This window comes from Takifugu rubripes, chromosome 17, assembly GCF_901000725.2.
Source record: "Takifugu rubripes chromosome 17, fTakRub1.2, whole genome shotgun sequence".
In the NCBI taxonomy this organism is placed as follows: Eukaryota; Metazoa; Chordata; class Actinopteri; order Tetraodontiformes; family Tetraodontidae; genus Takifugu; species Takifugu rubripes.
Genome location: NC_042301.1, coordinates 5,022,238 through 5,049,779, shown reverse-complemented (window position 1 = coordinate 5,049,779; position 27,542 = coordinate 5,022,238). Strand labels below are relative to the sequence as shown.

The 27,542-nt window shown below is 42.2% G+C and overlaps 1 protein-coding gene across 1 annotated transcript; it reads left to right on the top strand.

The window, feature by feature from the left end:
• Nucleotides 1–27,516, top strand: helz (helicase with zinc finger). Its single transcript, XM_011619512.2, has 33 exons — nucleotides 1–318; nucleotides 3,414–3,659; nucleotides 3,776–3,812; nucleotides 3,948–4,072; nucleotides 4,308–4,364; nucleotides 5,704–5,752; nucleotides 5,896–5,971; nucleotides 6,389–6,587; nucleotides 7,001–7,108; nucleotides 7,229–7,370; nucleotides 7,458–7,613; nucleotides 7,693–7,963; nucleotides 9,124–9,250; nucleotides 9,441–9,647; nucleotides 11,174–11,304; nucleotides 12,162–12,341; nucleotides 13,077–13,178; nucleotides 13,383–13,561; nucleotides 15,894–16,012; nucleotides 17,024–17,169; nucleotides 17,610–17,757; nucleotides 19,048–19,231; nucleotides 19,490–19,718; nucleotides 19,858–20,140; nucleotides 22,436–22,481; nucleotides 22,859–23,052; nucleotides 23,428–23,626; nucleotides 23,760–23,842; nucleotides 23,930–24,431; nucleotides 25,253–25,505; nucleotides 25,652–26,306; nucleotides 26,409–26,697; nucleotides 26,785–27,516. The coding sequence occupies exons 2-33, from the start codon at nucleotides 3,432–3,434 to the stop codon at nucleotides 27,132–27,134; spliced, it is 6,054 nt and encodes a 2,017-aa protein (XP_011617814.2). The 5' UTR covers nucleotides 1–318; nucleotides 3,414–3,431; the 3' UTR covers nucleotides 27,135–27,516.
• Nucleotides 27,517–27,542: the final 26 nt, after the last annotated feature.

Sequence of the window (27,542 nt, the reverse complement as noted above, 5' to 3'; positions counted from 1 at the left end):
TTATACTTTGAAAAATTGCTTTTGGTGCACATTTCCAGGTGTATGGAGCAATCCCACCGGCCTCACCCACTTACACCTAACCTCATCTTTCACCCCAAAAACTCGAATTATCACCCGCGGATGTAATAATAGAATTGTTAGGGACCAATATTTGGGCCCTGGGAAGGTTAAAATAGGACCCTTACGTAGGTTAAAACGCGCACGCACAGATACACGCACGCACACACAAGTCCTCTCAACCTTCAGCTCTGTACAATCCCACTATGCTTTGCGATGGGCTGACAAGTGGATCCAAGATGGCGTAGAAAGTAAGGCTAGGTAAGTGTTGACTTCCCATTTTCAGCCTTTCTAGGCGTCTTTATAATCGCCAAGCGACCAACACAGCCCCCCTCTACAAATCATTAGAAAAAAGAAGAATACTTGGAGCTCATGCATGTGTAATAACACCCTGTCATATCATTCCTACGCGCTTAAACGCCATGAAAATTACGGGCCCGGAGCCGTTTTGTTTTTCGGTGAACCTTGCTAGCTAGTTGGCTAACGTGAACAAACCAGTCAGTTATTTTGCCGTGCGCTTGGCAGTTTGGTACCAGGAAAGGCCGTGTTTTGGCTACCGAGCTAGTTGGTTGCGACGCATGCTGTCTTTAAAGACATCTTTCTTGACCGTGTGCAGACCCCGACGGAAAATCAGCCACCAACGGGGGATGATTGTTCTGGGCTTTGCATCGCTGGCGTTATTGCCCCGACTTGCAAGAGTCATAACAAGTTTACCAGGCAAACATCGGCTACAGTTAAACGACAGAGAAGAGATGCAAGGTCTAATAAAATTCGTAGTTTTTCTGACTGTGCTGTCTCGATACCCGCCTATTTTTAATTTTTAATTTCTTGCCTGCCGTGCATTACTGCTAAAGATAACATGGTTGTCAAAACATTGCTATGTGTCAGTGAAAGCAGTAGGTATTTTGGCGGCCCTTACTCCAGCTATGAACACATTTGCAAGCACATTTCTTCTTATTTCTCTGCTCTGCTGCACTGCAGTTGATGCTGTAGCCCTGTGGAAGGATCCCACGACCGGTAACCACCCACTTTATTCCACCCAAGTCGAGGTAGATTGGTTTGCAGTCATGAATGTGAGCATCAGGTAACAGCGGCTGTGCTGCCCATCAATAGGAAACTTTGCAATGGATCAGCCTTGAAATCACCGAAACACACTTTTAAAGATCACTTTCCAGCTCTGACAACATTTTTCCGGGAACAACCAATGAACTAAAATCACAGAAGGAGCATAATTTGTCATAAACCCTAAGAAGTCTTTGGAATATCAGATATGTAAGAGGGACGCGCAGATTATTGGTTCGTGGATTTAGTTTTGGAAGAATTGAATTGAACTAGCTCACTTTTGTTCTTGAGGGGAAACTTGACCTTGTAAACATTGTTGCCTGATTTCCGTCCGGCTCTCAAGATGATAGTCCTGTATTCGGTGCTGCCTTTGATTGATGCATGTGCTTAATTTTTGTAAGTCATTTATGGTGAAATCAAATCACTGAAACGCTTTTAATGTCAGCAGCAGTTGCGTAATAACCAATGTCTTTGTTTATTTATGTTTTGTTATCAATCGCAGCATAGATGGCGATCTGTTTTTTGCAACCTATTGGTTATTTTACTGGCCTTTAATAATCTGCCGTCACATATTACACCCCTCTGTACTATGAAGTTGAATTCTGAGCAAAAAATGAAAATATATGACCAAAATGAAACATCCATTTTAGCTTGCTGTGGAATTTTAATGAGACAATAAAAGCTTATTTTGCCTGCCAGCTGTCAAAGACTATAATGAGGATTTATTTTTTTTGGCGTATGAGAAGTGGGGAGGGTAATTACAAAACCAATAAGTGGTTGTGGCCAAAAGTGATTAGGACATGGACCAAGGTTAAGTAGTTTTAGTTTCCATAATGTATCGTCCATGTGTGGATATTGCTGGTGTGCTCAGTCCGATGCACGTCCTCACAGACCAGACCAGTGAGATAAACTGGCTTTTTGGTTAGCATATGCTAGCTGACCAGGCTTCAGGATCCCTGTGCGCGGTGTAAAAGGCCAGACACGTAGGATTCTGCAGTGACCTTCCAACCATGTTGAATTCTGTGTGAAATATTCTGCTGAAATATTTCCTCTAATAGTTTTCACACATAGTTTTCAGCGCATAATTCCATTGCTGTGGTGCGAGCAGTGAGAATCGTGCATGGAACGATTACTTTGTGTTGTATTAATATGCATCATGGATTGATGCATCAGGATATAACCGTTTTCTGTCAGCTATAGTTCAGAATATTTATTTAGCGGCTTGCACATCTGTCCCTGTTGGACAGATGTGCAAATGTGTCATTGAAAGAGGCTGTTTCTTTTGGCACCTAATCCTAACATATTTCACATGATCTAACGTTTTTGTGGATGTTTATCTGTCATCAAATGGCCTCCGTTTTAGTGTTTCCCCTACGCTTAGAAAGAAAGAGGAAACTAGTTCATTGTGGAGTTAGTTATTTTAATATTTCTATCATTTTCACCTTCCGCTTAAAATTGAGCCACATTCAGCTTAATTACACAAGGAATCATAAACAGAAACATAAATGTTGACTTGAACTTCTTTTATCTAACTTTCTGACGATAGGGACAGTATTAAATACCCTTTCCTGTTTACCGGGGCCCTTACAAACCTGGTAGTTACTGAAACTGATGCCATTAGGTTAAAGACAACACACAGGCTCAGATTTAACATAGATTTGGTTTTATTGAAAGCTGAAATTATTGTTTTTGGTTGTTTCGGTCATGCACCAATAAAAAGAAACAGATGCGCATATAGAATGAGTTCAAACCCACACTAACGAGGTGTTACACAGCTAATATGTTCTGGCTGGGAAGTGGCATCACTCAGCGTGTTGCACGTTTGCAGTCTGCATCTCTGCTCACTTGCATTATGCAGAAATACCCAATGTAGCATAAATTCCACCTAATAAGGGTCATGAGAAAGTTTACTTGGTATACCCCCGAACTACCGAGGTGTCATAGCAACGTGGAAACGGCTGTCGAAAACAGACACAAAGTGGAATTAGTACAAATGATTCTCACTTTTAAAGTGAGAATTGCCCATTAAAGGTGCAAATTTGCTTGATAAATGGAGAAACGTGTTTGTTTGTTTGTTTGTTTTTTCATTTAAAACAAGGAATTCTTTGTCAAAGATCATGTTGGGAGCACTGCTGTACAATTTATTTTCAAAGTGCAGCAAAATTACATTTTGAGACTGATGCCAATCAAATTTGGGTCTCCTTTTCTGATTTATGGTACTTTCTGTTTCCTCCAAGCTGATCCAGATACCAAACAAAACCTTGTTTGTTTGTTTGTTTGTTTTAATCCTCCAGATGTTTTGTCCCTAAGTCATGGCGGACAGGAGAGCGGAGAAGTCATGTGAAGAAGCCAGTAGATCGTTAATCAGACGGGAGTACGAGGCGGTAGTCAGCCACAGCACAGATGCCCTGGTGGTTCTTGGACCCCAAACCCAATCTTCTGGTGCCCCAATTCCGCCGAGTCTTCCATCCATCGTCACCGCCGCCGGACCCCTGCACAGCCGCGTCCTGCTCTACAGAATTGCTGCCTTCCTGCAGCTAGTGAGGATGATTAGATTTTTCTATCTCGTTTCTTCTACCCTAAGATGATTGCAGTGATGTTGTGTTAGTGTTTCTGTGTGATATTGGGCTTGACGTTTGTTCTCCCTCCCTGACAGAAAAACTACGATGAAGCAGATGAAGACTGCAAATGCGGTGAGGAAAAAAAAGCAGCTCGTTTAGAACGGCGGGCAGTTTTGTTTTTATGTCGTAGCAGTTTGAGCGCCACCGTCATGGAATATGTATATCTGAGAGGAGATTAATTCTCTGCTCTCTTGGGTCCTGTCACAGTTTTGGCACAAGAGTTTTCCAGGGGAGACTTTTCCCTACACAGCAGCTTGCGCTCCATGTTGCTGGATGGCAGCCTGCAGGAGGTGGTCAACATCCTCTCAAAAGCCTTGTACGGCGAGCCTATGGTATGTCTACGAAGTGTCTATATCGCTGCACAATGCAGATTGTTGTTAAATTAAACCCCTTTAGGACCGTCGGTTTCCTCTTTGTGCAGGTTAAACTACAAGTAGTTACAATTTTCTGTGGTTGGTTTTTCCGTGGACAATCTTGTAATTTTGTTCCAGATCCTTGCCATTAATATTGCCTTCTGAGCTGCAACTGTGAAAAAGTAGTCTTTTTATTTCTCCACTTTTTCCCCAGAATGGCATAGTTCAAAAGGACCTGTCCAGATTAAAAATGCTCCTCACAGAAATAGAGGTAAGTGTGATTCAGGCCTTCCTGCATCAGCATCAATGAAAAATTTGCCCAACTTTGGCTTCTTTGACAAGAATTTGGTCACCTCAGAGTCACCAGTTCACCTGTTGCATGTCTTAGGACCCATACAGACTTGGGAAGAACATAGTTTTTTTTAAATGTATAGTTTAATCAGTCTGGCACATCTGGACTGCAGTTTTTCCTCCATTCTTCCTAGCAAAACATCAAAACAAGCTCTGTCAGGCTGCTCCTTTTTTCAAGTCCAGACACCGTCTACACTAGATCAAGATCTGGACTCTGACATGGCCGCTCCGGCACATTCGCCCCGTTTCCTTTGCACAGTGGGAGCTTTGCTGTATTAGCTTGTGGTCATTGTCTCGCGGTGAAATGAATCATCTTCAGATTATCCTTCTGGGTCAGAGAGAGTTTTCTGCATCCATGTTTCCCTTCTATGTTTCAAACCAAAACATGATGCTGTCACCTATTTCATGGTGTAGATGGTGCATTTGATATGCAATGTTTTGCGATATAATATATCTCATCAGACCAAATCATCTTCTTCATATTGACCCTGGTGGCCTCCTGAGGGCAGATTTTCTGTTTAACTGATGCTTTCACCTGAATTCTGTGGGTTGTGTAGTGAGCGGGACATCTTTTTGTAGCCATTTCCTTATATTTTAATGATCTCTTCTGTGACTTGCTTGGAGTGTTCTTTAGTCTTCATCTTGCATCCCAGTAGGAAGGGAGGGTGGTGGCATTCAAAAACCACGTTTTATTGACCATGATTACATGCAACGCACAGCTGATAACAGACAGCTTAAAGTGCTTCTGTTCAGACTAAAGATCGTCGCTGTGGAGCGTTTTAAGGAGACTTCTTGATTATGTATGTTATGTTAGTTGTGGAACAGCCAAAACGTATCCAGCATGCAGGTATAAAGAAAGGAAACGCTGACAAATGTCTGATAAATGTTTTTGAAAACTGTTTTCAACAGACACTTAACAAAGGTTAATTGTGCACTTTATTATTAAAGGTATACCAGTAATTTCCATGAACAATGTTAACAACTTAGCTTTGAATATATAAAGATTCACAACTTGGTAAACAGTCAGTTGAGTGTTTCACAGTGAAAATTTGTGTAGAAAGACATATTTATAGCGTTTAATATTGTTTATTTGATTTTCTTATGATTCACATTGTATTTAAAATCCTTTTTTTTATTATTTATTTTGCAATGACTGTAAGTCAATAATCAATCATAGATGTATCTAGATTAATATGTACCCTCACTATTTAACAGTAATAATTGTTTTGTCTCCACCCCACTATCCTAATCTCTGCCAGGCTGTAAATAGAGAAATGGCCCCAGAATACACAGATGACCAGGAGGAAGGTGAGCAAGATACAACGTTTATTAAACTACCAGAATTAGTAGTATTGTCTAGAAATTCTCAAGTTAACCTTGTAGTTGTTTCCTGTTCAGTTAAGGTTACAATCATCCTCACAATATCCTTAATTTGCTGTGATTAATAACAGATATTGAGGATGGCTGGCAGTTTCGGCCTCCTCCTCGAGGAGTTACGAGCAGTGAGGAGTACACGCTTTGTAAGAGGTGAGGGAGGATTTATTTGACTCTCTGATTTTATATTGGGTCATGAAGATGTTCCATTGTTGGTAGTGGAGTTTTGAAAGCTTTTTGTCGATGTTCTTTAAACAGTGCATGAATTAAAGCTCATTAATGTGTTTTTTCAAATGTGACTATATGTATAAGTGCAGGCAGATGTTAAGGGGAATTGCCTTGAAATAATTTTGATCGCAGCATTATAAAGTATTGTAATTTTGATGTTAATTTTCATTAAGAATGCATAAACTAGATTGCTACATATATTCCTTAAAGTTCTATTTCCTCAATAGTTGCCGACCAAAGTGAACGAGTAATTATGCAGCAGTTTCTTGCATTGATTGAGAATTTGGTTAAATTAGCTTCGTGCCGTCGCATCAGTTCCAAACACGTTTGTCTTTGCTATAGGTACTTGGAGCAGGGTCGGTGTCGCTATGGCGCCCAGTGTACTTCAGCGCACTCGCAGGAAGAGCTGATGGAATGGCAGAAGCGTTACGCTTCACGTCTCATCCGCCTCAAACAGCAGCAGGAGAGCAAACACTTCGCTGAGAACTACATGGAGACCCTGATAGAGAAGTGGATGAATTCCCTCTGCCCAGATAGAGTGGTGAGTGCATGCAAACACACCATACATACTGTACATACACACACCCACACTACTGTTTGTGTCACATTATACATAGTATACCAGTTTTACTACAGTATATTGTAACATTGTTTTTCTATGGAATGATGACTTAATTTGACTAAGCAGGGCCTTTATAGTCGTCACCTCATTATATTCACATCCCACTGGTGGTAGAGACACCGTAGGTGGAGGTTAAGGCCACCAGTCGATTTTACCATTGACCTTTGAGTGGGTGGAATTATTGTTGTGCCACGACTGCTTCAGTCCATAACAGCGATAACCTTTTTTATTTACTGCGTATCTTTTTTGAATGATCCAGAATTGCAAAGAAAACTCTTGGAGTTTCTCAGCCATGACTAACTTGAGGTTTTATGTCTTTTTTTTTTTTTAAGCTAAGTGAGTATTTGGATGGAGTGAATGTCGAAACCAGCTCCAGTCTTTCTGTTACCGTTTCCTCAAAAAAGTCCTCCTACTCCTGGACCTTCTCGTTGCTGTGCAAGGTAGAATGAAATTTAATGTCCTTCAGAATGTGTATGCCACCACTTTTCCACTATGACTAAGTTAAATCATAATTGGTCCATTTTGATGACATGAATTATTCTCTTTTTTGTCTCTGGTAGCCGGCTAAAAAGCTGTACCGCATTGCCCTGCTGTACGATGCTCATCGACCACACTTTTCCATCTCTGGGGTGTCGGCTGGGGATGGACTACAAACTCTCCCGCGAGGCTGCCAAGAGTGGACTCCAGGAGAAGAGACGGCATGTATGTTGGGGGACCTTTTTGAAAGCTCTTACATTGGCCTTTTAGCGGGGGGGTTTACATCTTTTGTGTTTTTGTTTCTGTCGGCAGTGTCTGCAGACAATGGCCTGGACCACTGTGCCTACAAGGTGGTAGTGGGCTTCAGCACAGAAATCTTTGGCACCTTCCGACAGACGGTTGTTTTTGATTTTGGTTCAGAGCCAGTGCTAATGCAGCGGATAATGGTGGATGCTGCTTCCATTGAAGGTAGGGTCAGTTTGTAGAATGTGACACACCGACAGTAAACGTGAGACGCTCCTCTCATGCTGGTTCCTCTGGCCTTCAGACCTGGAACACCTGATGACAGCCAGACAGCAGCTTTTACTGACGGCAATGCGCTGGGATTCTTCCTGCAAGACCATTGTAGAATTCACTCCGAATGAAATTTTGGCTGACCTGGAGCGTAGCCTTCTGTCCCGCTATCAGATTCCTCTGTCAGCGGACCAGCTCTTCACCCAGTCTGTCCTGGACAAGACTCTGACCAAAGACAACTACCAGGCTCGACTGCACGATCTGCTCTATATAGAGGAGATTGCTCAATATAAGGAAGTTAGCAAGTGAGTGCTCCTACTTTTTCCACACTATATTTTTTCCACCCTTTTTAGGATTGTAAATAATTTTTTCTGTTTGCACCTGATTTCAAGTGCCCACCACTGGTGGAATGTGCTGTTGATTTGCTCATTTAGCTTTAAAGAACATTGTCATTTGTTAAATCATATGTTACTAACCTTCAACTTATATCTGATTCTGTCACAAAATCAAGCTGCATTATTGAAAAGAAGGTTTAAAATATCAAAAGCCTGACTACTAAAGCATTATGAAACTATCAGTAAGTTTATTTTCTCTGGAGTACATTTTTTTAAAATTAATAGAAAGCCTTAGTAACTGGAATGTTTTGTCAATTTAACTGTAGCATGTCAACCAACCACAAGGTGTCAGGAGAGGCCTTCATTTGAAATCATCTTCCTGAGCGTGTCTCACCAGCAGCTCTGTTCTCTCTACATTTCAATGGAATGGGCTCATACATTTTCTTTTCAAGAATAATGACACACCTTCAAGTCAGTGTGTAGTTAACATTATAAAGAAGCGAATACTGCCATTCACAGCCTCGAAGATGACTCTTCCCGGGCCCTTTAAATATAATAGACGTTCTCTTTAGCCTTAGATTAATGTTCTCACACTTCTCAGTGCCATTTGGTTTCACAAGGAACCGAGTTATCCGTTCCTTTCAGTTGTTACCCTCAGCCTTTGACTCTGTTGCATTTCCAATGCGCATATGGTTAATCTCTGCCTGTTCATCCTCGCTCTGGCAAATTCCAAGGCTCTTCCGAGCTGATCGAATTTCAGCAGGAGTCCTCCAGCTATGTGTGGATCGGGGTTGTTAAAAGATTACGTCCGACATATGTTTGAATATCTGTGTCAATGACAAAAGTGAATGTTATTGGGCTGTTTTTACCTCGTCTTGTTAAAAGTTATGGAAAATATATTTACAAAATGGCAGTATTTGTTTTTTCCTTAAAAGTCACATTTTTGTGACTTTTTCGACACTAATTGTAGACTTTCAGCCCATTTAATTTAATGGACATCAGTGCCTCGCAGTGTTGCACTACCATCAGAGAAAAGAGATACACCAAAGGATACACTCACGTTATCCATCTGATGGTAGCACTGATAGGATAGTTATTATTATTTCATTCATTCTCTTTCATTTTTTCAGGTTTAACATCAAAGTGAATCTCCAGTTAGTGACCAGCTTTATGCTAACTGGTCATTCTGTGGGAGCCAAGTATGCCCAGAATGGACAGCTGTTTGCACGCTTCAAACTCAGTGAAACACTCTCTGAGGTAAGCTGCAATGGGTGCAAAGGGAAAAAAATTCGAAGGTTATCATTTGTAACCCATTACAATTCTTATAAGGACCATGTTTGCGTCACAGCACTTGTTAACACATTTGTTACTATAAAGAAACTACTGTTGATCTCGCATACGCTTGAAGGTGTGACCTTTGTGTTATTTTTTCCTTTTCTTGCCTAAGGACACATTGGCTGGTCGCCTGGTGATGACCAAGGTGAATTCGGTCTTGGTGTTACCTTTGGGCCGCGAGGGAACCGGCGGTCAACCAGGAGTAAAAGAGCGAGTGTATGAGGCTGTGATTGAGGAGAAGACAAAGGATTACATCTTCCTAAGGATCTGCAAAGACTGCTGTATTGAGCTTGGCTTACAGCCTGATGGTGAACTCCAGGTATGGCTGAACGTGAGATGTCAGATTTAATAGCATCCAGCTTGTTGTTGTTTTAACCACATTTGTAGCCCCTTTATATGCTTTATTGCATTAGCAAAGACCGCAAAGCTGATAAAGACACTCTTTCATGGAAAACCTGCGTGTGCTACTGCATTTAGTTTCCAAGAATTCAGGCTTTATTGATTGACAGTGCCTTGAAACACACATACACCACCACCACCACCACCACCATGGTCTAAACATCAGTAGATGAAGCACAGCGCAATGTTAACAGTTATCAAAGCAACCCACATCCTGTGGAAACGTAATCTTCTTATTCTTCTGCACACGCTGTTCCTGCCAGCGTGCGTGCCTGAGTTTAATTTCCTTATCTCTTCTCGGCGTGGGTACAATATCCTTCACGTACTGCCTTGAAGTTTCATCCTTTTCTAGCTGTCGTATATCTGACACCCCTCAGATTTTGTATTTATTGTGTGTTATAGCAGCTTGCCTGGTCTTTCCTTCACAATTTCCTTCTTACAGATGATATAGGAATTGTTAGGTGTACCCCACTCCGAATTTTTCTATGGCTAAAGTATGATGATCAAACCTTTTTCGGAGCCTGAATCTGCCAGCATTATAAGCAGGAGCGTTTGCTTAAGTAACGCCACACCATTAACCAGAAATGCATTCCGTCCAGGGAAGTGAAAATTAAAAAAAAACATTTTATCATCTCGAGTTGCAGCAGGCTGATTGACAGCAAAGTCTGCTCTGGCCCCTTCCAGTCGCACTATGATGGGAGTGTTGTGGCTGTTGCTGCCATATTTCCATAACCTATCCAAGCCCCGACCGCGGGGCTTAAGCAGAATTGACACCTTTTGCTTACAGAGCACTTTGTTCATTCACTTGCCGTCCTCTGGGGGGCTGCTCTGGTGGTAATCCACCCAGAGTCCAATCACTTTTCACCACGATGCTTTGACTGACATCAGTCACCACCACTCCAAAGAAAGTAAAGAACAACAGTGGCTGAGCAACACATCCAGGTTTAGGAGTACTTGATATGCATGTGAGTGAAAGTGACACCCAGGCTTTAAAAAAATAAAATAAAATAAAATCTGGTCTACACTTCATCCAAAATCTCTTTTCATGTTCTCTCCACTGGTGTTTGGGACCTGACTCATAAAGCCTCTGACTGGCTGTCAGCTTGTGAGTCTTGTCTGCTACTGTAGGTTACTTTTTAATTAGTTTTATGTAAAATAAATAAATAAATAAGCAGTTTGGCTCAATTGTTGGAATTATAACTGTAGTTGGTTTAGGACCGTGCACTTTTTATGGGCTCAGCACAGATTCCTATAACATTTCTAAAGCTATATCTAAATGATATTTAGTGCACATGAGAGTAAAATAAACTTGCAAAACAATCAAACCTTCAAATATAAAATGTGATCAGTGGTATTTTGGATAGAGCTTTTGGTATTGTGCACCCAAAGCCTATGTGACAACCATGCCAATGATAAAACAGACACCCTCTCTGGTCTCACTGTCAGGTGGAGCTGCAGTTCCAGCTGAACAGACTGCCACTGTGTGAGATGCACTACGCCCTGGATCGCGTCAAAGATAACGCCATCCTTTTTCCTGACATTGGCTTGGTCCCCACCATCCCATGGAGCCCCAACAGGTGTATATATAATCACGTACTTTGACGCAATGTGATTAAACATGTTTTCAGTGTATGACAGCTGTACATGTTTGGCCCACATTGTGAAATATTTGGTCATTGGATGCAGTGAGTTCCTGGTAGCTATTTATTCTCTTTAGGACAGAAATGTCCTATGTTGTGTTCGCCTTTTAATGCTGAACGCTTTGGCCTTTATGCAAATTAAACCCTGCAAAATCCCAGCAGAGGAATACCTAAATATCATAAAAACCAGCAGCTTCAGATGTCTCTGAAGTAGAGAAGGTGAAAGAAGAGAGCCACTAATCTTTATTGACCGGAGATAAAAATAGCCCTCCGATTTTCAAGTCTGCTACTTTATCTCAGCTCCTGTAGATGATTGATTTTGTCCTTTGTTTTAATTAACTCTGAGCTGGGATAAATTAGGGAGCGTCACTAAATGTGGACCAAGGGGTGAATTCAGTGAGATGAAAAGCTGAGTCTCTTTGTGGCAGTTGTTCTATTACAACAAGTTCTGTTCCATTAAACTGTTTTTATATTATCACAATATTTTTAGAGCATAATCACACTTTAAATGGTTCTAATTTTCTTGTTAATTAATTATGTCCATTTAGGAGAAACTCAAGGTTCTAGTTGCACATTCTATTCTTTTCAAACCCTTGTTTTTCTACGTGTGTGCAAACTTTTCTTGTCGTTAAAGAGAAAACTTGCACTTTCTCCTATCATGACAGTCCCTCTGAGGTCAGTTATAACTGAGGTCAGAATAACTCGCTGAACATTGCGAGACGGTTTTCTGGCATAAAACCGACATCCGAGCGCTTCTTTGATCAACAACTTTTCATTCCCCGCCCCGTCCTCAGGCAATGGGATGAGCAGCTGGATCCTCGACTGAATGCAAAGCAGAAAGAAGCCATTCTGGCTATCACAACACCCATTTCCATTTCACTGCCTCCAATCCTCATCATCGGGCCCTATGGCACCGGCAAGACCTTCACCCTGGCACAGGCTGTCAAGCACATCCTCCGCCAGGACCACAGCAGGTTTGTTTACTCTTACCTGGTCAGTCAATCAGTCTTTTTGGGAGATCTACACTTGTCTTTTTTAAGAAATTAGATGCTTAGGTGGAACACGGTCTTTAAGTGCCATAAAATCAAATTTCGCACCAAAAGAGTGTGAGAATAGTGATGAGCTCACCAGTCGTGAATAAAAAAGAAATCAATCAAGTTCCACATTTTGTATTTGGTAAACAAGTTCTCCATTATAATTATGTTGAAAATCCCACAATTCCTTTTGAGGAGTAAAGTGATGTAGCGCCGGCACATCAATATTTCCCTCTTCTTTATGAGTATTTAATGAAATACCTTTGGAGTCTTCTGAGTAGAGGCCACATATGTGTTGAGTAATGCAAATATACGTAACAGGAAAAAAATACAGCCCTGTGAAAAGTATGTAACGATGTAATATTTATTGCTCATTCACTTACATAATAAATCAACTTTTCATCTTTAAAATGAATTATAGATATTTTGAAAGCCAGTACAATGGGATGTGACTCGGTGAATGCATGCTGCTGTCAGATGATATTGTTAAAGTAAATGAGCGACAGTAGCCCCTCACACAGGTTTCTCTGCTTATTTATAATGCTGGGCTCTTGGGAATCTGGAATAATTTTCAAAAAATAAACGACACCTTAGATACTCTAAATTATGATCTTCTCCTCTGATTCCATCAGTGTCGCTACTTCCGCTTATGCTCTGTTTTGTGTCCCTCTGCAGGGTCCTGATCTGTACCCACTCCAACAGTGCAGCTGACCTTTACATTAAGGATTATCTCCATCCTTATGTTGAAGCAGGCAATCAACATGCCAAACCTCTCAGGTAGGTCAGACTAGAGCTGAGGGTTGAGACGTAATGTTTGTGATGAAGGCTGAAACCTTTAAGCGTACAGGCTTCAGCAAACTGAATAGGAACATTCCCTTAAAAGCTTATGTATACACCAAGAAGGATGATAAAAATCTCAGACACGTTGTCGTTGTGTGTTCCTGATGTTCCTCCTTCCATCCCTCCCTCCTCCCTCTACAGGGTATACTTCAGGAACCGCTGGGTGAAGACAGTCCACCCAGTGGTCCAGCAGTACTGTCTGATCTCCAGCACACAGGTCAATTTCAAAATGCCCACAAAGGAGGACATCCTCAGGCATCGTGTGGTGGTTGTCACCCTCAGCACTTCCCAATATCTCTGTCAGCTTGACTTGGAGCCTGGTAGGTTGTTGAAACGCTGTCTAAGAGCCATAGACTATGTCCATGCATTAAGAACAGAGATCTATAGGTTACAGCAGGTATACAAAGATATTTACAGCTACAATGTAGATTTTAAACATCTAGATGAACAAGGCCACACATATCGTATATTACAGCCCTCCAGTGTAAGAGTCCATTGCTGGGTTTAAACTATATTTTATAAACATCAAATATATTGACTCTACTGCACGGTGTTTTCTGAAGCCCACCTGAGGAAGCCGACCTTGATTTAAGTTTTAGAAACTAGTTGAAAGGTTGTGGCACAGTTGTCGTCAATGCCGGTTAATAACTGACTGTAATGTGTCAGCAGGGGCTTTGTGGGTTGCTTGGGAACACCATCTGCCTTTTTGTAAAGTACTCCCTATCATTAGTCCTTTTCCTTGTCTCCTGCCTTCCCAGTGTTTGCGGGTGATGAAAATTGCTGGAAAATGAGGCACTTGGGTGAAAAACAAATCTCCCCCTTGAAACATGCGCATTTCTCCAAAAAGGCATTCCTAAACTATTGTCTTTCTTTTTATGGCCAAGATGTGGATGCTGCGGCATCATAAAGGCTTTATCTTTAATCAAACAGAATCAAACAAAAAGACACCTCCAAAAAGCACAAGGCACATGCTTTTTTTTAAAAAATTTAGAATGAAGAGACCTTTATTTTTGGTTTTTATACGCAACATGATCTGCAATGCATTTGCCATATTCATCCCATCATAAAAATTGAAACCATCTAAAATAGATGTGTGACAGAGCTGGTTTGGCCAAACCCACATAACGGTATATGCCTGATTTCCTGCCTTTTCCTTCCTTATGCAGTGACTGTAGTTGATGTTTTTCCCTCACTGATGATGATTTTGATATTACTTTTATACAGAAGGCATTGCCCTTTATTCCTTTCACCAGTATTTACTCTAAATTCAAACTCCATTGTTGGCCAGATGCTAGATAGCGGCGTCAGAAATGTAATGTCGTTGGCCCTCTGGTTTCCCAGGAGAAACACTAAGTACCACATTCCATCCTGCATGCAATTTGTGGGCCCATAACGCTCTGTTCTGGCTCCTTGAATACGCTACCCAGGGATTCATTCTTATTTCTAATGACTCATGTCCATTATTCGTGTTACACATTCATACGGATGAAAAGATGCTCCTGTTTACTAGAGTTTACGTGAAAGGTCAAGAAAAGTGCTCGTTCCTCAATAATTAAAGACTTGGCTTACATTAGAGATGTGTTTGAACGATTTCAACCCTCTTGAAACGTGAGCAGTATTCCTTGTTGTCGTGATTAAAATGGGAGAAAACGGAAAGCACAAAGCTTCAAAAGTGTGTTACAAGCGTGCTGCTCAAACTGCACCAGAGCATCTGATATTTGTGAGAACACACGGTTCAGAGAAGACGTGGGTTTAAAGATTTATCATCGGGGCAAGGTTGGGCAGTATCGATACATTTTACAAGGCTCTTTTCAAAGGATGAAATTAAAGTGCAAATGTTGACGTACATCAGACTGCTACACCTGTTTATTTGGTCCCCTGTGCCTCTGTTTGCTAACTTATGACAGGCCCCGAGTTTATTTTGTTATTCTCAACTGTCACATTTCATATCTGCATATACTTTCCAGTGGAAATGGTATTCAGGCTTCAGAGGCTGTTTTTCTGGTGTTGTTCAGCGTCTCTCTCGCTCTCTTCCCCGGCTCCCTGCACCACCACTCATTTGCCATGCCTTTTCATCCCCTCCCCTCATACTGCCGAGCACCAGTCGAGCTTTTTAAATCAGGGTTTCCATACTGTTCAATCCCTTTCAAAGGTCCACAAAACCCTTGATTTGGCTTGTTTGAAGAGGGCAAAAAAATTGGCTCAGAATTTCTCAATAATGCCCAAATTAAGAGAGGTTTTGTAAATGCACAGTTAATGGTTATCTTTGCATCTGTCTGATAAAATTCACAGGATGAATCCTTGTGCCAGAAACAGATTGTGTGCTTTCTGGCATCCATTGATTGATTTGATTGATTGAAACGCTGAGTGATTTAACCCATTTGAAGGGCGAGTTACAAATATAAAGACAGTAGTAAAGCAACACAATATTAAACAGCAATTATAAATATAGGCGTTGTTTTTTCATCTTTGTTTATAGCTTAAAATAGATGTGCAATATGCAACGTATTTAGTCTGGAACAAATGCTAAAATCAATCTGAAGTCACAAGAATTTTGGGTTAAATTCTGGAGAACCTGCTGCATCTCTGTGCTACACCATTTTCTAGTAATATGAGTACCAGTAAAATGAATATTAATGTCTGTCTTGGTAGGGTTGTTCACTCATATACTGTTGGATGAAGCTGCCCAGGCCATGGAGTGTGAAACCATCATGCCTTTTGCTCTGGCTAGCAAGAGCACCCGCATCGTGCTAGCCGGAGACCACATGCAGGTAAGAAAATAAGCTTAAAAGACAAATGTTTGCTCCTCACATTAACATTTTAGTCCATTCATATCCTAAATGAACTCAAAATGATACTTGAATGCAACACTGACATATCAAAAGAACCTTTATAATAGTCACACTGCTCTGGATTAGAATCCACTCTTCCCCTTTTGAAGTACTAAAACACAACAAACCCTTTGAGGTCTGCTTTTGGAGCCCTCTTCAGCTCTGAAAAACACAAACATAAACCTCATCTCATGCGCCAATACAGGGATTGGAAACATCATTTTTGACAGGATTATCGGCAGAGGATGAAGGAGAGGCAGGAGTTTTTTATATTGGAGGTGCCTTTAATTAATAAATCGAAATGCTTTTCCTTGGACTGAAGATGACTAAATAGCAACAAAACACACAGCTCCATCTCCATTTTTCTGTTTGTCAGTTGCTTCCTCATCTTTTGCTTTTGTGCTTTTTACAGCACCACAGTTACCTTAAGATCTAAAAATGGTCTCAAAGGATTCATTTTTTATTTGTATAAACTCTCTTCCATCAAGTAGATGCAGATACATATGTGATGAAGACTGTTAACCTCCAATAGAGGCTTCTTTTTATTGTCTTAGAGGTGGCAGTGTACAGTAAATTTAACCCCTTTCAATGTCGGAATTAAATTAAGATTCAAACACAAAATAAACAGTTGTATTATTCATGACGCACTCCAAAAGAAAATGTTACATAAGAACACTTTGGCAACAGGCACTCATACATACTTAGTGGAAGTTTAACTGTGTGTTATAGTGGGCTAAAAAACAGCCTTCTTTATTTTATGTTGTTTATATGAGTTGAGTGGAGACCAGAAGGAGAAAGAAACAAAACCACCCCTCTTTAATTTCAAGTAATTCACGTGTGACACTTTAAAAAGTAATTAAATAGGTCATGGGAGAGTTTGATTGGACTCTTAAGCATCTCTGTCCTTGTTTGTTCTAACTTTGCTTTCCTTTTCTCGCTCCATTTTTACAGCTGAGTCCGTTTGTGTACAGCGAATTTGCACGCGAGCGCAATCTGCACGTGTCTCTGCTGGACCGGCTTTATGAGCACTATCCGGCAGAATACCCCTGTCGGATTCTCTTGTGTGAGAACTACCGGTCCCACGAGGCTATCATCAAGTAGGTGTGAGCCCTCACACTGACTTGTGTCAAACCTGTGGGAGGAAAAAGGTGGAATCTTTAGATGAGATGGAGAATTAGGGGTCGGAGGATAGAGCTGGCCCATTAAAAAAAGGTTTTCCTGCAGCATTAGGCAAGATAATTAGTTATTAACTCCACTTCACAGGCTTGGCCAGTAAGAGAAAGAGCTTTTATTCCCATATTTTCCCCAGTAAAAGATTAATCATTTGTTAGAAGTCTTGGTTTGACCGATCTGGATGATTACTAATCAGTTTTAGGTCATTACCAAGCCACACATGAGCTAAAGACTCCTCAGCTGCATGTCTGTAACCCTGGAAGATGCAAGACTGTAATTAGTAGTACTGTTTGTTTTTTTTAATTTGACTTTTCTTGTTTATAATTAATTAATTTTGGACCCTTTTGCATTCATTCCTCTATAGCTACACATCAGAGTTATTTTATGATGGGAAGTTGATGGCAAGTGGGAAGCAGCCCTCTCATAAGGACTTCTATCCACTGACCTTCTTCACAGCCAGAGGAGAGGACGTGCAGGATAAGAACAGCACTGCTTACTACAACAACGCTGAGGTAAAATATATTTATGTAATATGTATGTATACATACATACACATGCAGACCTGAGTGGCTGAATTATGAAGCACCTTTGAACAAATCTATGAGCCAAAGTGTTGTGGGGTGTACCACAATCTGTTGATGTAGGGGGTGTTTTGTTTGACTGTGGAGTGTTAATTGGCCTCTAGTAATGGGTGTTTTTTAGACATCAACATATAAATTCTAACTGACCAATTAGAATTTTTGTTAATATGCGTGCCCGTGTTTGACATCGTAAAACCATTCTTAACTACGTAGCAACAGTTTGCAGGGTTAAAAACAGAAAAAGTTGAAGACGAATGGGCGACCCATGTATCACCATTTTATTTTGGTTTGAGTAGTTTAAGTAGACACATGTACTAAATCTCATTTGAAATTCAAATATGCTCTTTGAACTGTGTGGGGAGGGAGCGTTACAAACGCACAAAATGTGGAAACTCACTTTATGAAATACTGAAGGGCTTATTTATTTGAGGTCAAGTCTGACACATGCTGCAGTCACATTTTTAGTTTCTAACACATTCAGAAATCAGATTCCAATTTTCAGCTAGTCAAAATCTAACATTTTATTCTGTGTTGTGAGACATTTTAGGGGAACTTTTTAAAAAACCTTTTCTAAATAACTTGAAAAGATTTGGGCTTTACTTGCTTTTCACTTATTAATGTAAACCTGCATTACTGATGTAAACAAGTAGAGAAACTTTTCCAACAGGTTGAAAATGGCTGTTGTTTGCAACTACAAAGTGTAAAAGACAGTTTTGTCTTACAAGGAAAAAGCAGAAAGGCTGTAACACGTGCTTTAGACTTGTAAACACAAGGGTCTGACTAACTGCACATGTGTCACTCATATGTTTTATAAAGAAGAGGTGTGCGAAGACTTACAGTTGACATCCATTGAAGCCCGAGCCTGCGAATGGTCCTTTTCTATACTTGCATACTTGTGGTGTGACCATTCAGCCTTTTCTGGTATGTTCCAGACAATTAATTTGATTCTGGCCTCCAAGCAGCGCCAGATTGTCTGAGATATGACGCAGCAGCTGTCTAAAAAAAAAAAATGGTCCGCAATAATATTATCATCTGCTGAAATTAGAATGTTTCAAATGAAGAAGCTCCTTTGCTACTCGCCATTAAACCCATTAATGTAGTTTCAGTCTTTAGCAAAGTTTAGTCTGCTTTCCTGGGAATGATTTTTAGGTGACGGGCGTCTCATCGGCAGATCTGAGCTGCTGCTGACGCCGTCTGTGTGACCTTCCTTCTCCATCTAAGGTTTTTGAGATCGTGGAGCGAGTGGAGGAGTTGCGCAAGAAATGGCCCGTGGCCTGGGGCAAGCTGGACGATGGCAGCATCGGAGTGGTGTCGCCATATGCCGATCAGGTGTTCCGCATCCGCGCTGAGCTACGAAAGAAACGACTACATGATGTCAGTGTGGAAAGAGTCCTTAATGTCCAAGGTGATTTGAAATTTTTAACTTCTTATAAATCAGTTTTTATGAAAGAATGTTGTTTGTTCTACATGTAAATAAGAGGTCTCATAAATGATAAACATGTAGATTGTTGACATGTTTAAAAGCCTCTGGAATCACTGGAATAATGTTACTACAACCTTGCCTATAATGGAAATAGACTTCTGTCACATGAGAACAGAACATCAAGTGTTTGTTTAAAATGCCATCTGCCTTTATATGATTATGGGCTTCTCTTTCTTTCAGGCAAACAGTTTCGGGTGTTGTTCCTCAGCACTGTGCGAACGCGATACACTTGTAAGCACAAGCAAACGGCCATCAAACGTAAAGAGCAGCTTGTTGAAGACTCGACGGAGGATCTTGACTATGGATTTCTCTCCAACTACAAGCTCCTTAACACGGCCATCACCAGGGCGCAGTCCTTGGTTGCAGTTGTTGGAGACCCAATTGCGCTGTGCTCAGTCGGACGGTGCAGGTAACTCTACGTCGATATTTCAGAAATCAGAATTATGTTCATAGAAACGTTGAACTTTCTTTTAAAAAAACACCATGAAATGTTATTGAATCTCACACAAGTTCCTATATTTTACAACAAGTTGCTGTCCTCTCTTCAGGAAATTTTGGGAGCACTTTATCTCCATCTGCTATGAAAACTCCAGCCTACATGGCATCACCTTTGAGCAGATCAAGGCTCAGCTGGAGGCTTTGGAACTCAAAAAGACCTACGTGCTGAACCCGCTGGCGCCAGAGTTCATTCCCCGTGCCCTCAGGCCCCTGCAAGGGCATCACACATCTTCGCAAGTTCTTCATGCCCACCATCATCCACATCCTCAGCATGCCCAGTCTGCCAACAACAAACAGGGTCCGCAGCAGCAGCAGCAACAGTCGCCGCCGAAGGTAAGCCGTTACCGCTTGGTTCGTGGTGATGCCACTGAAGATTTCCGAAAATACCGTCGAGTATTTATGGAAAATAGCAATAATGAAGCTCTTCAATGCATCAGTTATCTTCTTATATGTGTGGGAGTATATGAATATGATCCATTAGATCCACCTGAGGTTTTTATGATCATGGCTTAATTTTTTTTTGACCCCGGAGAAAAAGAAATGGCAAACTAACATTGTGGATTTGACAGGCGAAAACCTTGTTCGGCTCGGGTTGAAATGTGTTCGTGCGTCCTCCCCGCGTGGCCCGAGGTAAAGGTTAACGAAATCACCACAGCTGCCGACCTGCTGCCTCCCCATCACCCACTGGGCCTAATGAGCCACAACTCCGCAGTGGCAGCAGGCTCCGGAGACACACGTGAACACACACACACCCTCTCTCTCTCTGGCTACACAGGCACTTTACAGAGCTCACAACTACACACCCCCACAGACAAAACAGGGCCAGTAATTCTGTGTCTGATATGTTGTTTTTATCAGTCTAAAAAGCATGTTGATGGCATAAAGGTCAGACCAATCCACTGTTCCTCTGTACCCGCTGCTTTCAACAGAATCATCTTTCAACTTTAGAGTCTCCTATTAAACTAGAGGAAATAAAAGCATTGCGGCTGCATACAGATCCTTAAAATCCACCTTGTTCAGCTGCCACCAATACGCCGCCCTGCGGCATTATAACTTGATTGTTTGGCAGAATTCCATTTGTGCTTTAATTCAACAGAATTGAATGTTGTGATCATGTTTGATGTGTGTGATTTCATACCTGTGGAGGGGAAAGATGCTTAGTTCGTTGCCATTGAAGGAAAATCGGTATAATTTCCTGTATTTTCTGGAGGTGTATTTCTCTGCAGCATATCTGTGGCCACTGCGGTGTCAATCTTGTGTCTTTCTTTTGTGCTCATTTAATATTGCATCTTAAAAAAGAAATGCAGCAACAGCACCCTGACAGTATCTCAGACTTGAGTTTTTAAAATGCTATCAAACTCCCCGGCTGCGTGTCGGAGATGTATATTTATAGATAACCGTTTCATAATTCAAGCTCTTGCCTTTTACATGGGAAGTTCTTTTATTTGTTGGCACGCTAGTTCAAAACAAATGAAATCATTTTAAGCTTGGATGCAACCAAGATGTTAGATGGTGATTTTATAGTAAAGGTTTGCTGGCCCATGTTTGTTTTCAGTTGTATCACCTTGTTTGCTGTCAGAATTGTTCTGATTGTTCTTAATTTAACAAATATTTTCAGTAAAAGATCATTTTTACTTGGAGAATTTATCCTATGGCACATGGAGTTTGTTTTCCAACAGATAATATCATCTTTTTTAGACTTGGCAGTGGAATAAATTACAGTGACTTGAGGATTTAATTTTTTTTCCATAGCCTGCAATTAAACTGGCCACCTGTCATAAGATATATGTTAACACTGCAGCCAGGAGAGACTGTGTACAACAGAACCAGATACAGAAGAAGCTCAAAGTAATATTATGTTTGATTAATAATGCACACAGTTGACCTAAACTCAGGCACACGTTAATGTCATGGGCCCAGCGTGCATGTAGCTCCGGTTCCACATTAACTTGTCTCTCATGTGAAGTCCTCTGGAGATTCTCTGGAGGAATATGTTAGTTATAATGGCGTATTTAAAAGAATAGAGGTTATTATTGACAGATATAGGTATCCTTAAAAAAGGATAGGCAACTATCAGGTTGTCAGGCGAACACTGCAAAGGCTGCGATGATAGACTACTATGTGTACAGTATTATGTTTCAGCATGTCTTCATGATTGATTAATATAGGCCTTATATACAGTAACGGTCCAAATTCTCAAGAGGTCATGCTGTAACTATAAGAAGCTAAAGAAAAAAACCTGAAAAGAACCCCTGGTGCCCAAAAGACCCCCTGGCGGTGGCGGTGGTGGTTTTGTTAATCATGCTTCTTCTGGTAAGAAACCAGGACAACAAAAGCTCCTTGCGAGTAACAAATCGATGACACGGATGTCCTGTTCATCATATTGATTCCTGCGAATAAGTTCAAATATCTTCTGTGTCGCAAACGCAAGCAAGGATGTGTGGTTTTCATGGACATCTGTACCACAGGTGGATAATATTATGATGTTGTGTAGCTTTGTTCAGTTAGAGCCACACATGTTATCTAGCTTGGACTATACTGCAGCCGTTTTGTGTCCTGGCCCTGTGTTGATTGTTGTTATTTATTCTATACGGAATTGTTAATATTTTGATGTGTTTCCATTTACAGGGGAAACATTCAAATCACATTGAGCACCTTCCGCCCGAAGGATTTGGTGAGTTTATTTCCTGTCCCTCTTCAGATCTGTTGATTCTACACTTAAATATGTAAGAGCTCAAACGCTGTTATGAACTGACAGGCGCTCGACTGGTCTTTGGGAATTAATAAGCCATATGTGAAATACTCGGTTCATGAATAGGACTACAGTCCTGGCTCATATTCATTCTACAACTGCAAAACAAGTCGTGCTTTATAGTGGAGATGCAAAAGTAGCCTGACATCTCTCCCCACAAGTTAATAAGGGATTTGCAACCAAGCAGCTGCATCCTGGCAAAACATCTCATGGGAGGAAACTGAAAACCATCAAAATGTCCTCCCATTCAGACATTTGCTGTAATGCTGTTTCAAATGAGCCACTTTCTCTCGTTGCAGTTCAACCCAGCCCTGCCATGTTGATGGGAAACCCTATTCGGTCTTTCACCCCACCTTTGGGTGGAACACCTGCCGGCATGGGCAAATCACCCAGTCCTGTTCAGAGGATAGATCCACACACAGGTGCCAGCACTGGCATCTTGTATGTTCCAGCCGTGTATGGTGGAAACATGGTCATGTCCATGCCTCTGCCTGTAAGTTCTCTGCTTCTGGTGATAGAATTCTACATGAAAAACAAATCACCAAAGACAAAAACCATATCATTTATCAATGACCTAATATGTACCCATATTTATCAGGAAATGGCTTTTATTATCATTTTTCCTGCTCCTATACAAAGTCTGCAGCTTTATTGCATCATAATTGTATGTTCTCGGATTAGAATTTGTCTTTGTTGAACTGTGGAAACAAATGTTTCTATTTTTCAACTGGTGTGCTTCAAAAATATGGTATCAAAGTATCACATTTTTTATACTTCATTGATATGACATTGTTATAGCATTTTATCAGTTGCCATAAATATGTTTATTTGCTGTAATAGTCTATCTTATACTCTCCTTTTATGTCAGTTGCCTTGGCCGGGGTACCAGAATCGGTTTGCTGTGGATCCTCGGATCATGAGCCATCCGGCAGCCATGGCCTACAACTTCAATCTGTTGCAGAATCGCGGCTCGCCGATCCCTTACAGTGGGGTCGCTCACCCTTCTCCTCTGGGAATGGGCCAACCCAGCCCAGACAAGGAGCTTCAGCCAGACCCCATCAGAAATGGTATGACTTGACTCACTTTGTGCATCAGCCGGCCAGCCAGAACACTGAATTATTGAAATTTGATGCAGTCGACCACCTGCACTTGTATAGTATAGCCACGTGTAAAGCAGTGAACTAGTTGGCAATTTTGCAGGTAAATTTGAAGGATGCCCAAAGTCGGAACAGAACCGTCTCCAAACACCAGAAAGGAAGACCTCAGACATGAAGGACAAACAGGCACGCTGTTGATTTTTGAACCACCGTACCCACATTACTAACACTGGCACTTATAGTTTTTGACTTATTGTTAATGTGTTTATCCAGGGAGACGCAAGTCAAAGCCGAAGTTTAGACTCGCAGTCGGAGGGTCTCGTTGGATTTCCCAACGCGCTTCTTCACCGAAAAGACCCCTCAGCGGTTCAAAGACAACTCAACTACCACCTCGCACCTCCCAATCCTTCCTTTCCACCACATTTGGGCAGTGGGAGACCGTTTCCTCCACTGTATCCAGTCTCTAGGCTTCCCTATCGCGTCACCCAGCCTCAACATCCAGGAATGCCTCAGCAGAGTCAACAACAACAACAGCAGCAGCAGCTTAGCCCTGTTTACACTGGTGCCAGCCAGAATGCTTCTTTCTTCAGTGGCCCTATACCACCTCACAGAGGGGTCCAGTCACCAACTCTGGATGGGACAGAGTCTGCAGGGGTGGAGGAACTCAGTAACTCCATTCGGACTCCAATGGGTCAAGCAGGGAGTCTGTCACAGCATAACAGGGTCAATAGCTTTGGAGAAGATGGACAGGATGGAAGCTTGGGAGATAATCTGGGTGAGTAGAATTGTTCTTATTTCTCATTCCTAGGCAGAATAATTGTGTTTCTAGATTGGAAACTGGAATTTGTCGAGCACATATGCCATATTTATTAAAGAAAGAAGCCTCAGAAGCTTGGTGTTGGGTTTGATGCCCAAGTTCTTCAGTAATTTGTCTTTGTGCATCCATGACAAAGCTCTTCACTGCTCCAGCTCGTAACATGACATATTTAATGCAGAAGCTTCAAATTTTAAAAACTGCTCAGAATCTTCCCACTTCACAGAAGCGTATGAACGCCTAAGATCAAGAGTGCTTTACTGTTGTTTAGCCAACACAGCAGCCAGGTAGGAGTCAGTATTCCTGCCTACAAGCTGGCAGAAGCTAAATTGATAAATTCATCGGCATCCAAGGGACAGTAACATCACAGTTCCGCCCATTGAAACCAGACCAATCACCAATTTGGCCCAGCATCAGCAGGTATTTGCACAAAGTAGCTAATGAATGTAAATAACCTACTTCTGTTGTTAGCGGCAGCCTCTCTCGTTATTTATCTAAGCCAGTAGTAAGTGATGATTATGATCCGGTGAGATCCAACCACACAGGATGACTCAGTCACTCACACATCAGCTGCTGGCATCCTGGAAACCTCCAGCTCAGCTTTTATGTCCTCACCCCAGTAAGATGCAAGTGCTTATTCACCCTGGAACACACAAAACTCCGCTTTCTGGATAATTTAAGTAGCGCCAAAGGTGGTTATGACAAAGCCTTGCTGTTTCTGTGCCGCTAGAGCCTGTTGGGTCATGGAAACGGTTAAGCAAGTTTCATGGTTGCCTTTCCAGATCTGCAGGGTCCCTTGGCTCTCGAAGCCCTGAGCCAGCAGCAGGCCGCCAGGCTTGGCCAGTGGGGGGAAATGTCTGGAACGTTCCTCCAAGACAACATTGCGTTTCCTCTGCCCCAACAACTGGCCCACCTCGCCCAGCCCGGCATGGTTCGTTTTCCTCATCAGCTCCTGCGGGCTAATAGCTGGGGCCTCGGGGCCAGTATGGATGATGAAGCTATCGTTTCCGCCTCAGCCGGGCCTCCGTTCACAAGGTTCGTTTGATTCAACAGTGTCCTCTGCACAGATTATAGCATGCTTGTGTATTGCTTCGTGTTAACGCGAGGCGAGAGGGAGGACAGTTCAAGATTGATAAGCAATTTGTTTGAGTTGTCGTCTAAAAGGAGTTTTTATTGAGCAGGTATCCAGGACTCTTGAGAGAAATGCCCCAACACGAGCAACCTGAACACAGAGAGGCAGCGGAAATGCAGCCCCCGCCCCAGTCTCGTCTCCTGCAGTACCGCCAGTCACAGCTGCATCCCTCGGTGGACCCCTCATCTTCCTTACCCGCCACTCCTAATCACGCTGGGCCCTTTCCCTCAGGATCCTTCTCCCACGACAGCGGCCGAGACGTCCTGAACAGCAACCATTTCAACAACCCGGTTCTACGGCACACAGGAAACCACCTTTATAATACTGGTAGCTACCCACATCAACCATCAGCCCACTCTTCCAGCCCCCCTCCCTCACAGGTCAAATACCTTCTACAAGAGGCCCGGTGGACTCAAGGCGGAGCCCCATCGGTGAGCCCACCGCAGCAGAATCACCTGCTGGGTAACCAGAGTCACGGCCTTCCTTACGGACTTCCCATGGTGGCTCAGCCAAGCAGGCAGGAGCAAGTGCACCTGATGCAGCTTCACCATCAGCACCAGCAGCAGCAGCAACAACAACAACAACAACAACAACAACAGCAGCAGCAGCAGCAACAGCAGCTGAATCAAGCTTCGGATGAGGAGTCCTACCACCCACTGTCCCCTAGAACATCAGCAGCCACGGCCCTCCACAGTGTAGACGAGGTACGCCTTTATTATCCTTTTTATCATCCCAACTGAAGCGTTTGGTGAACTGTGGACAGTTTTGTTTCACTTATTTTCCTCTCCTCCTCACTCCCTGGACAGTATGAACCCAGAGGCCCCGGTCGGCCCCTCTATCAGCGCCGGATCTCTTCCAGCTTCCCAGATGAATCCTGCCCCAACACCCACAATTCCCTGCAGTCCCAGCCTTGCACGTCGGACCCCCAAGACCACCCACACCTACTGCAGCAGCAGCCGCAGCAGCAGCAACCTCACGGCCCCTACAACTACCCCCTGCACGACCTCTGGCCCAGTAACGGCGGCGGCCCCGCGCCGTTCCAGAGCATTCCATGTAATGGCGCCGGTGCCCTCGCTCAGCACAGGGACTTTCTGGGTAGGTGTCGCACAATGGTCCGGCCCGCTGTTTGTCTTTGTCTTGCAGAATAAGTGAAATTTCTGCTCTTTCCATGTGATCCGGCAGCTTCCAAGGCTCTTCATCAGACGGAGGAGCAGCTTAAAGCTGAGGCAACAGCAGCGCAACAGGCCCACACACACTCTCACAACTCCCCTCAGCACCTCGGACAGTTCCCCCCGCTCATGCCCAAAAACAAGCAGTTGCGACCAGACGCTCCCGCTGAGGCCAGTCAGGGGGTGGCAAATTTAAGCAAACCGCCCACCATGTCTTATGCCAACGCGCTCCGAGCTCCACCCAAACCTAGAGCCGTTCGCCCAGAACAGGCAAAAAAAAACAGCGATCCTTTGTCCCTGCTACAAGAGCTGAGTATAGGTAGTTCAAATGGTAGCAATGGGTACTATTCCTATTTTAAATGAGTGTCCCCCCCCCCCGATCTGATGTAAGTGGTAAAATATTTTAAAAAAAAAAAAAAAAAGGCAAAATTTAAAAAAAAAACCAAAAACTTATTAAAAAAAAGTGAAAAGTGCATTTACAGATTGTTTCTATCAGTAGGTTTGTTTTCTCAATTCTGTTTCATTTTATCTTTTTATTTGTAACAGTCATTTTTTTTCTCCTGTTTCACATATCAGAAGAAAAATCCCCGTATATTTACAGACTGCAGTACTGCTATATATACATACTTATTATGTATATATGAAGATATACCTATATTATCTACCCTTGTATATGTATGTAATGCTAAAACAAAACAAAAAAAAGATAAAAAAAAATTAAAGGTGATTTTTGGTTGACCAGTTAGCTACCTGCACATTTTTTTTCCTGAC

What these genes read in the sequence shown, in the direction of transcription:
- helz (XM_011619512.2), top strand. Translation starts at nt 3,432, where the DNA reads ATGGCGGACAGGAGAGCGGAGAAGTCATGTGAAGAAGCCAGTAGATCG. An exon ending in CCCTCTGCCCAGATAGAGTG is followed by an intron (nt 6,588 to 7,000) that starts GTGAGTGCATGC and finishes TTTTTTTTTAAG; the next exon opens with CTAAGTGAGTATTTGGATGG. An exon ending in GCCAGACCCCATCAGAAATG is followed by an intron (nt 23,627 to 23,759) that starts GTATGACTTGAC and finishes GCAATTTTGCAG; the next exon opens with GTAAATTTGAAGGATGCCCA.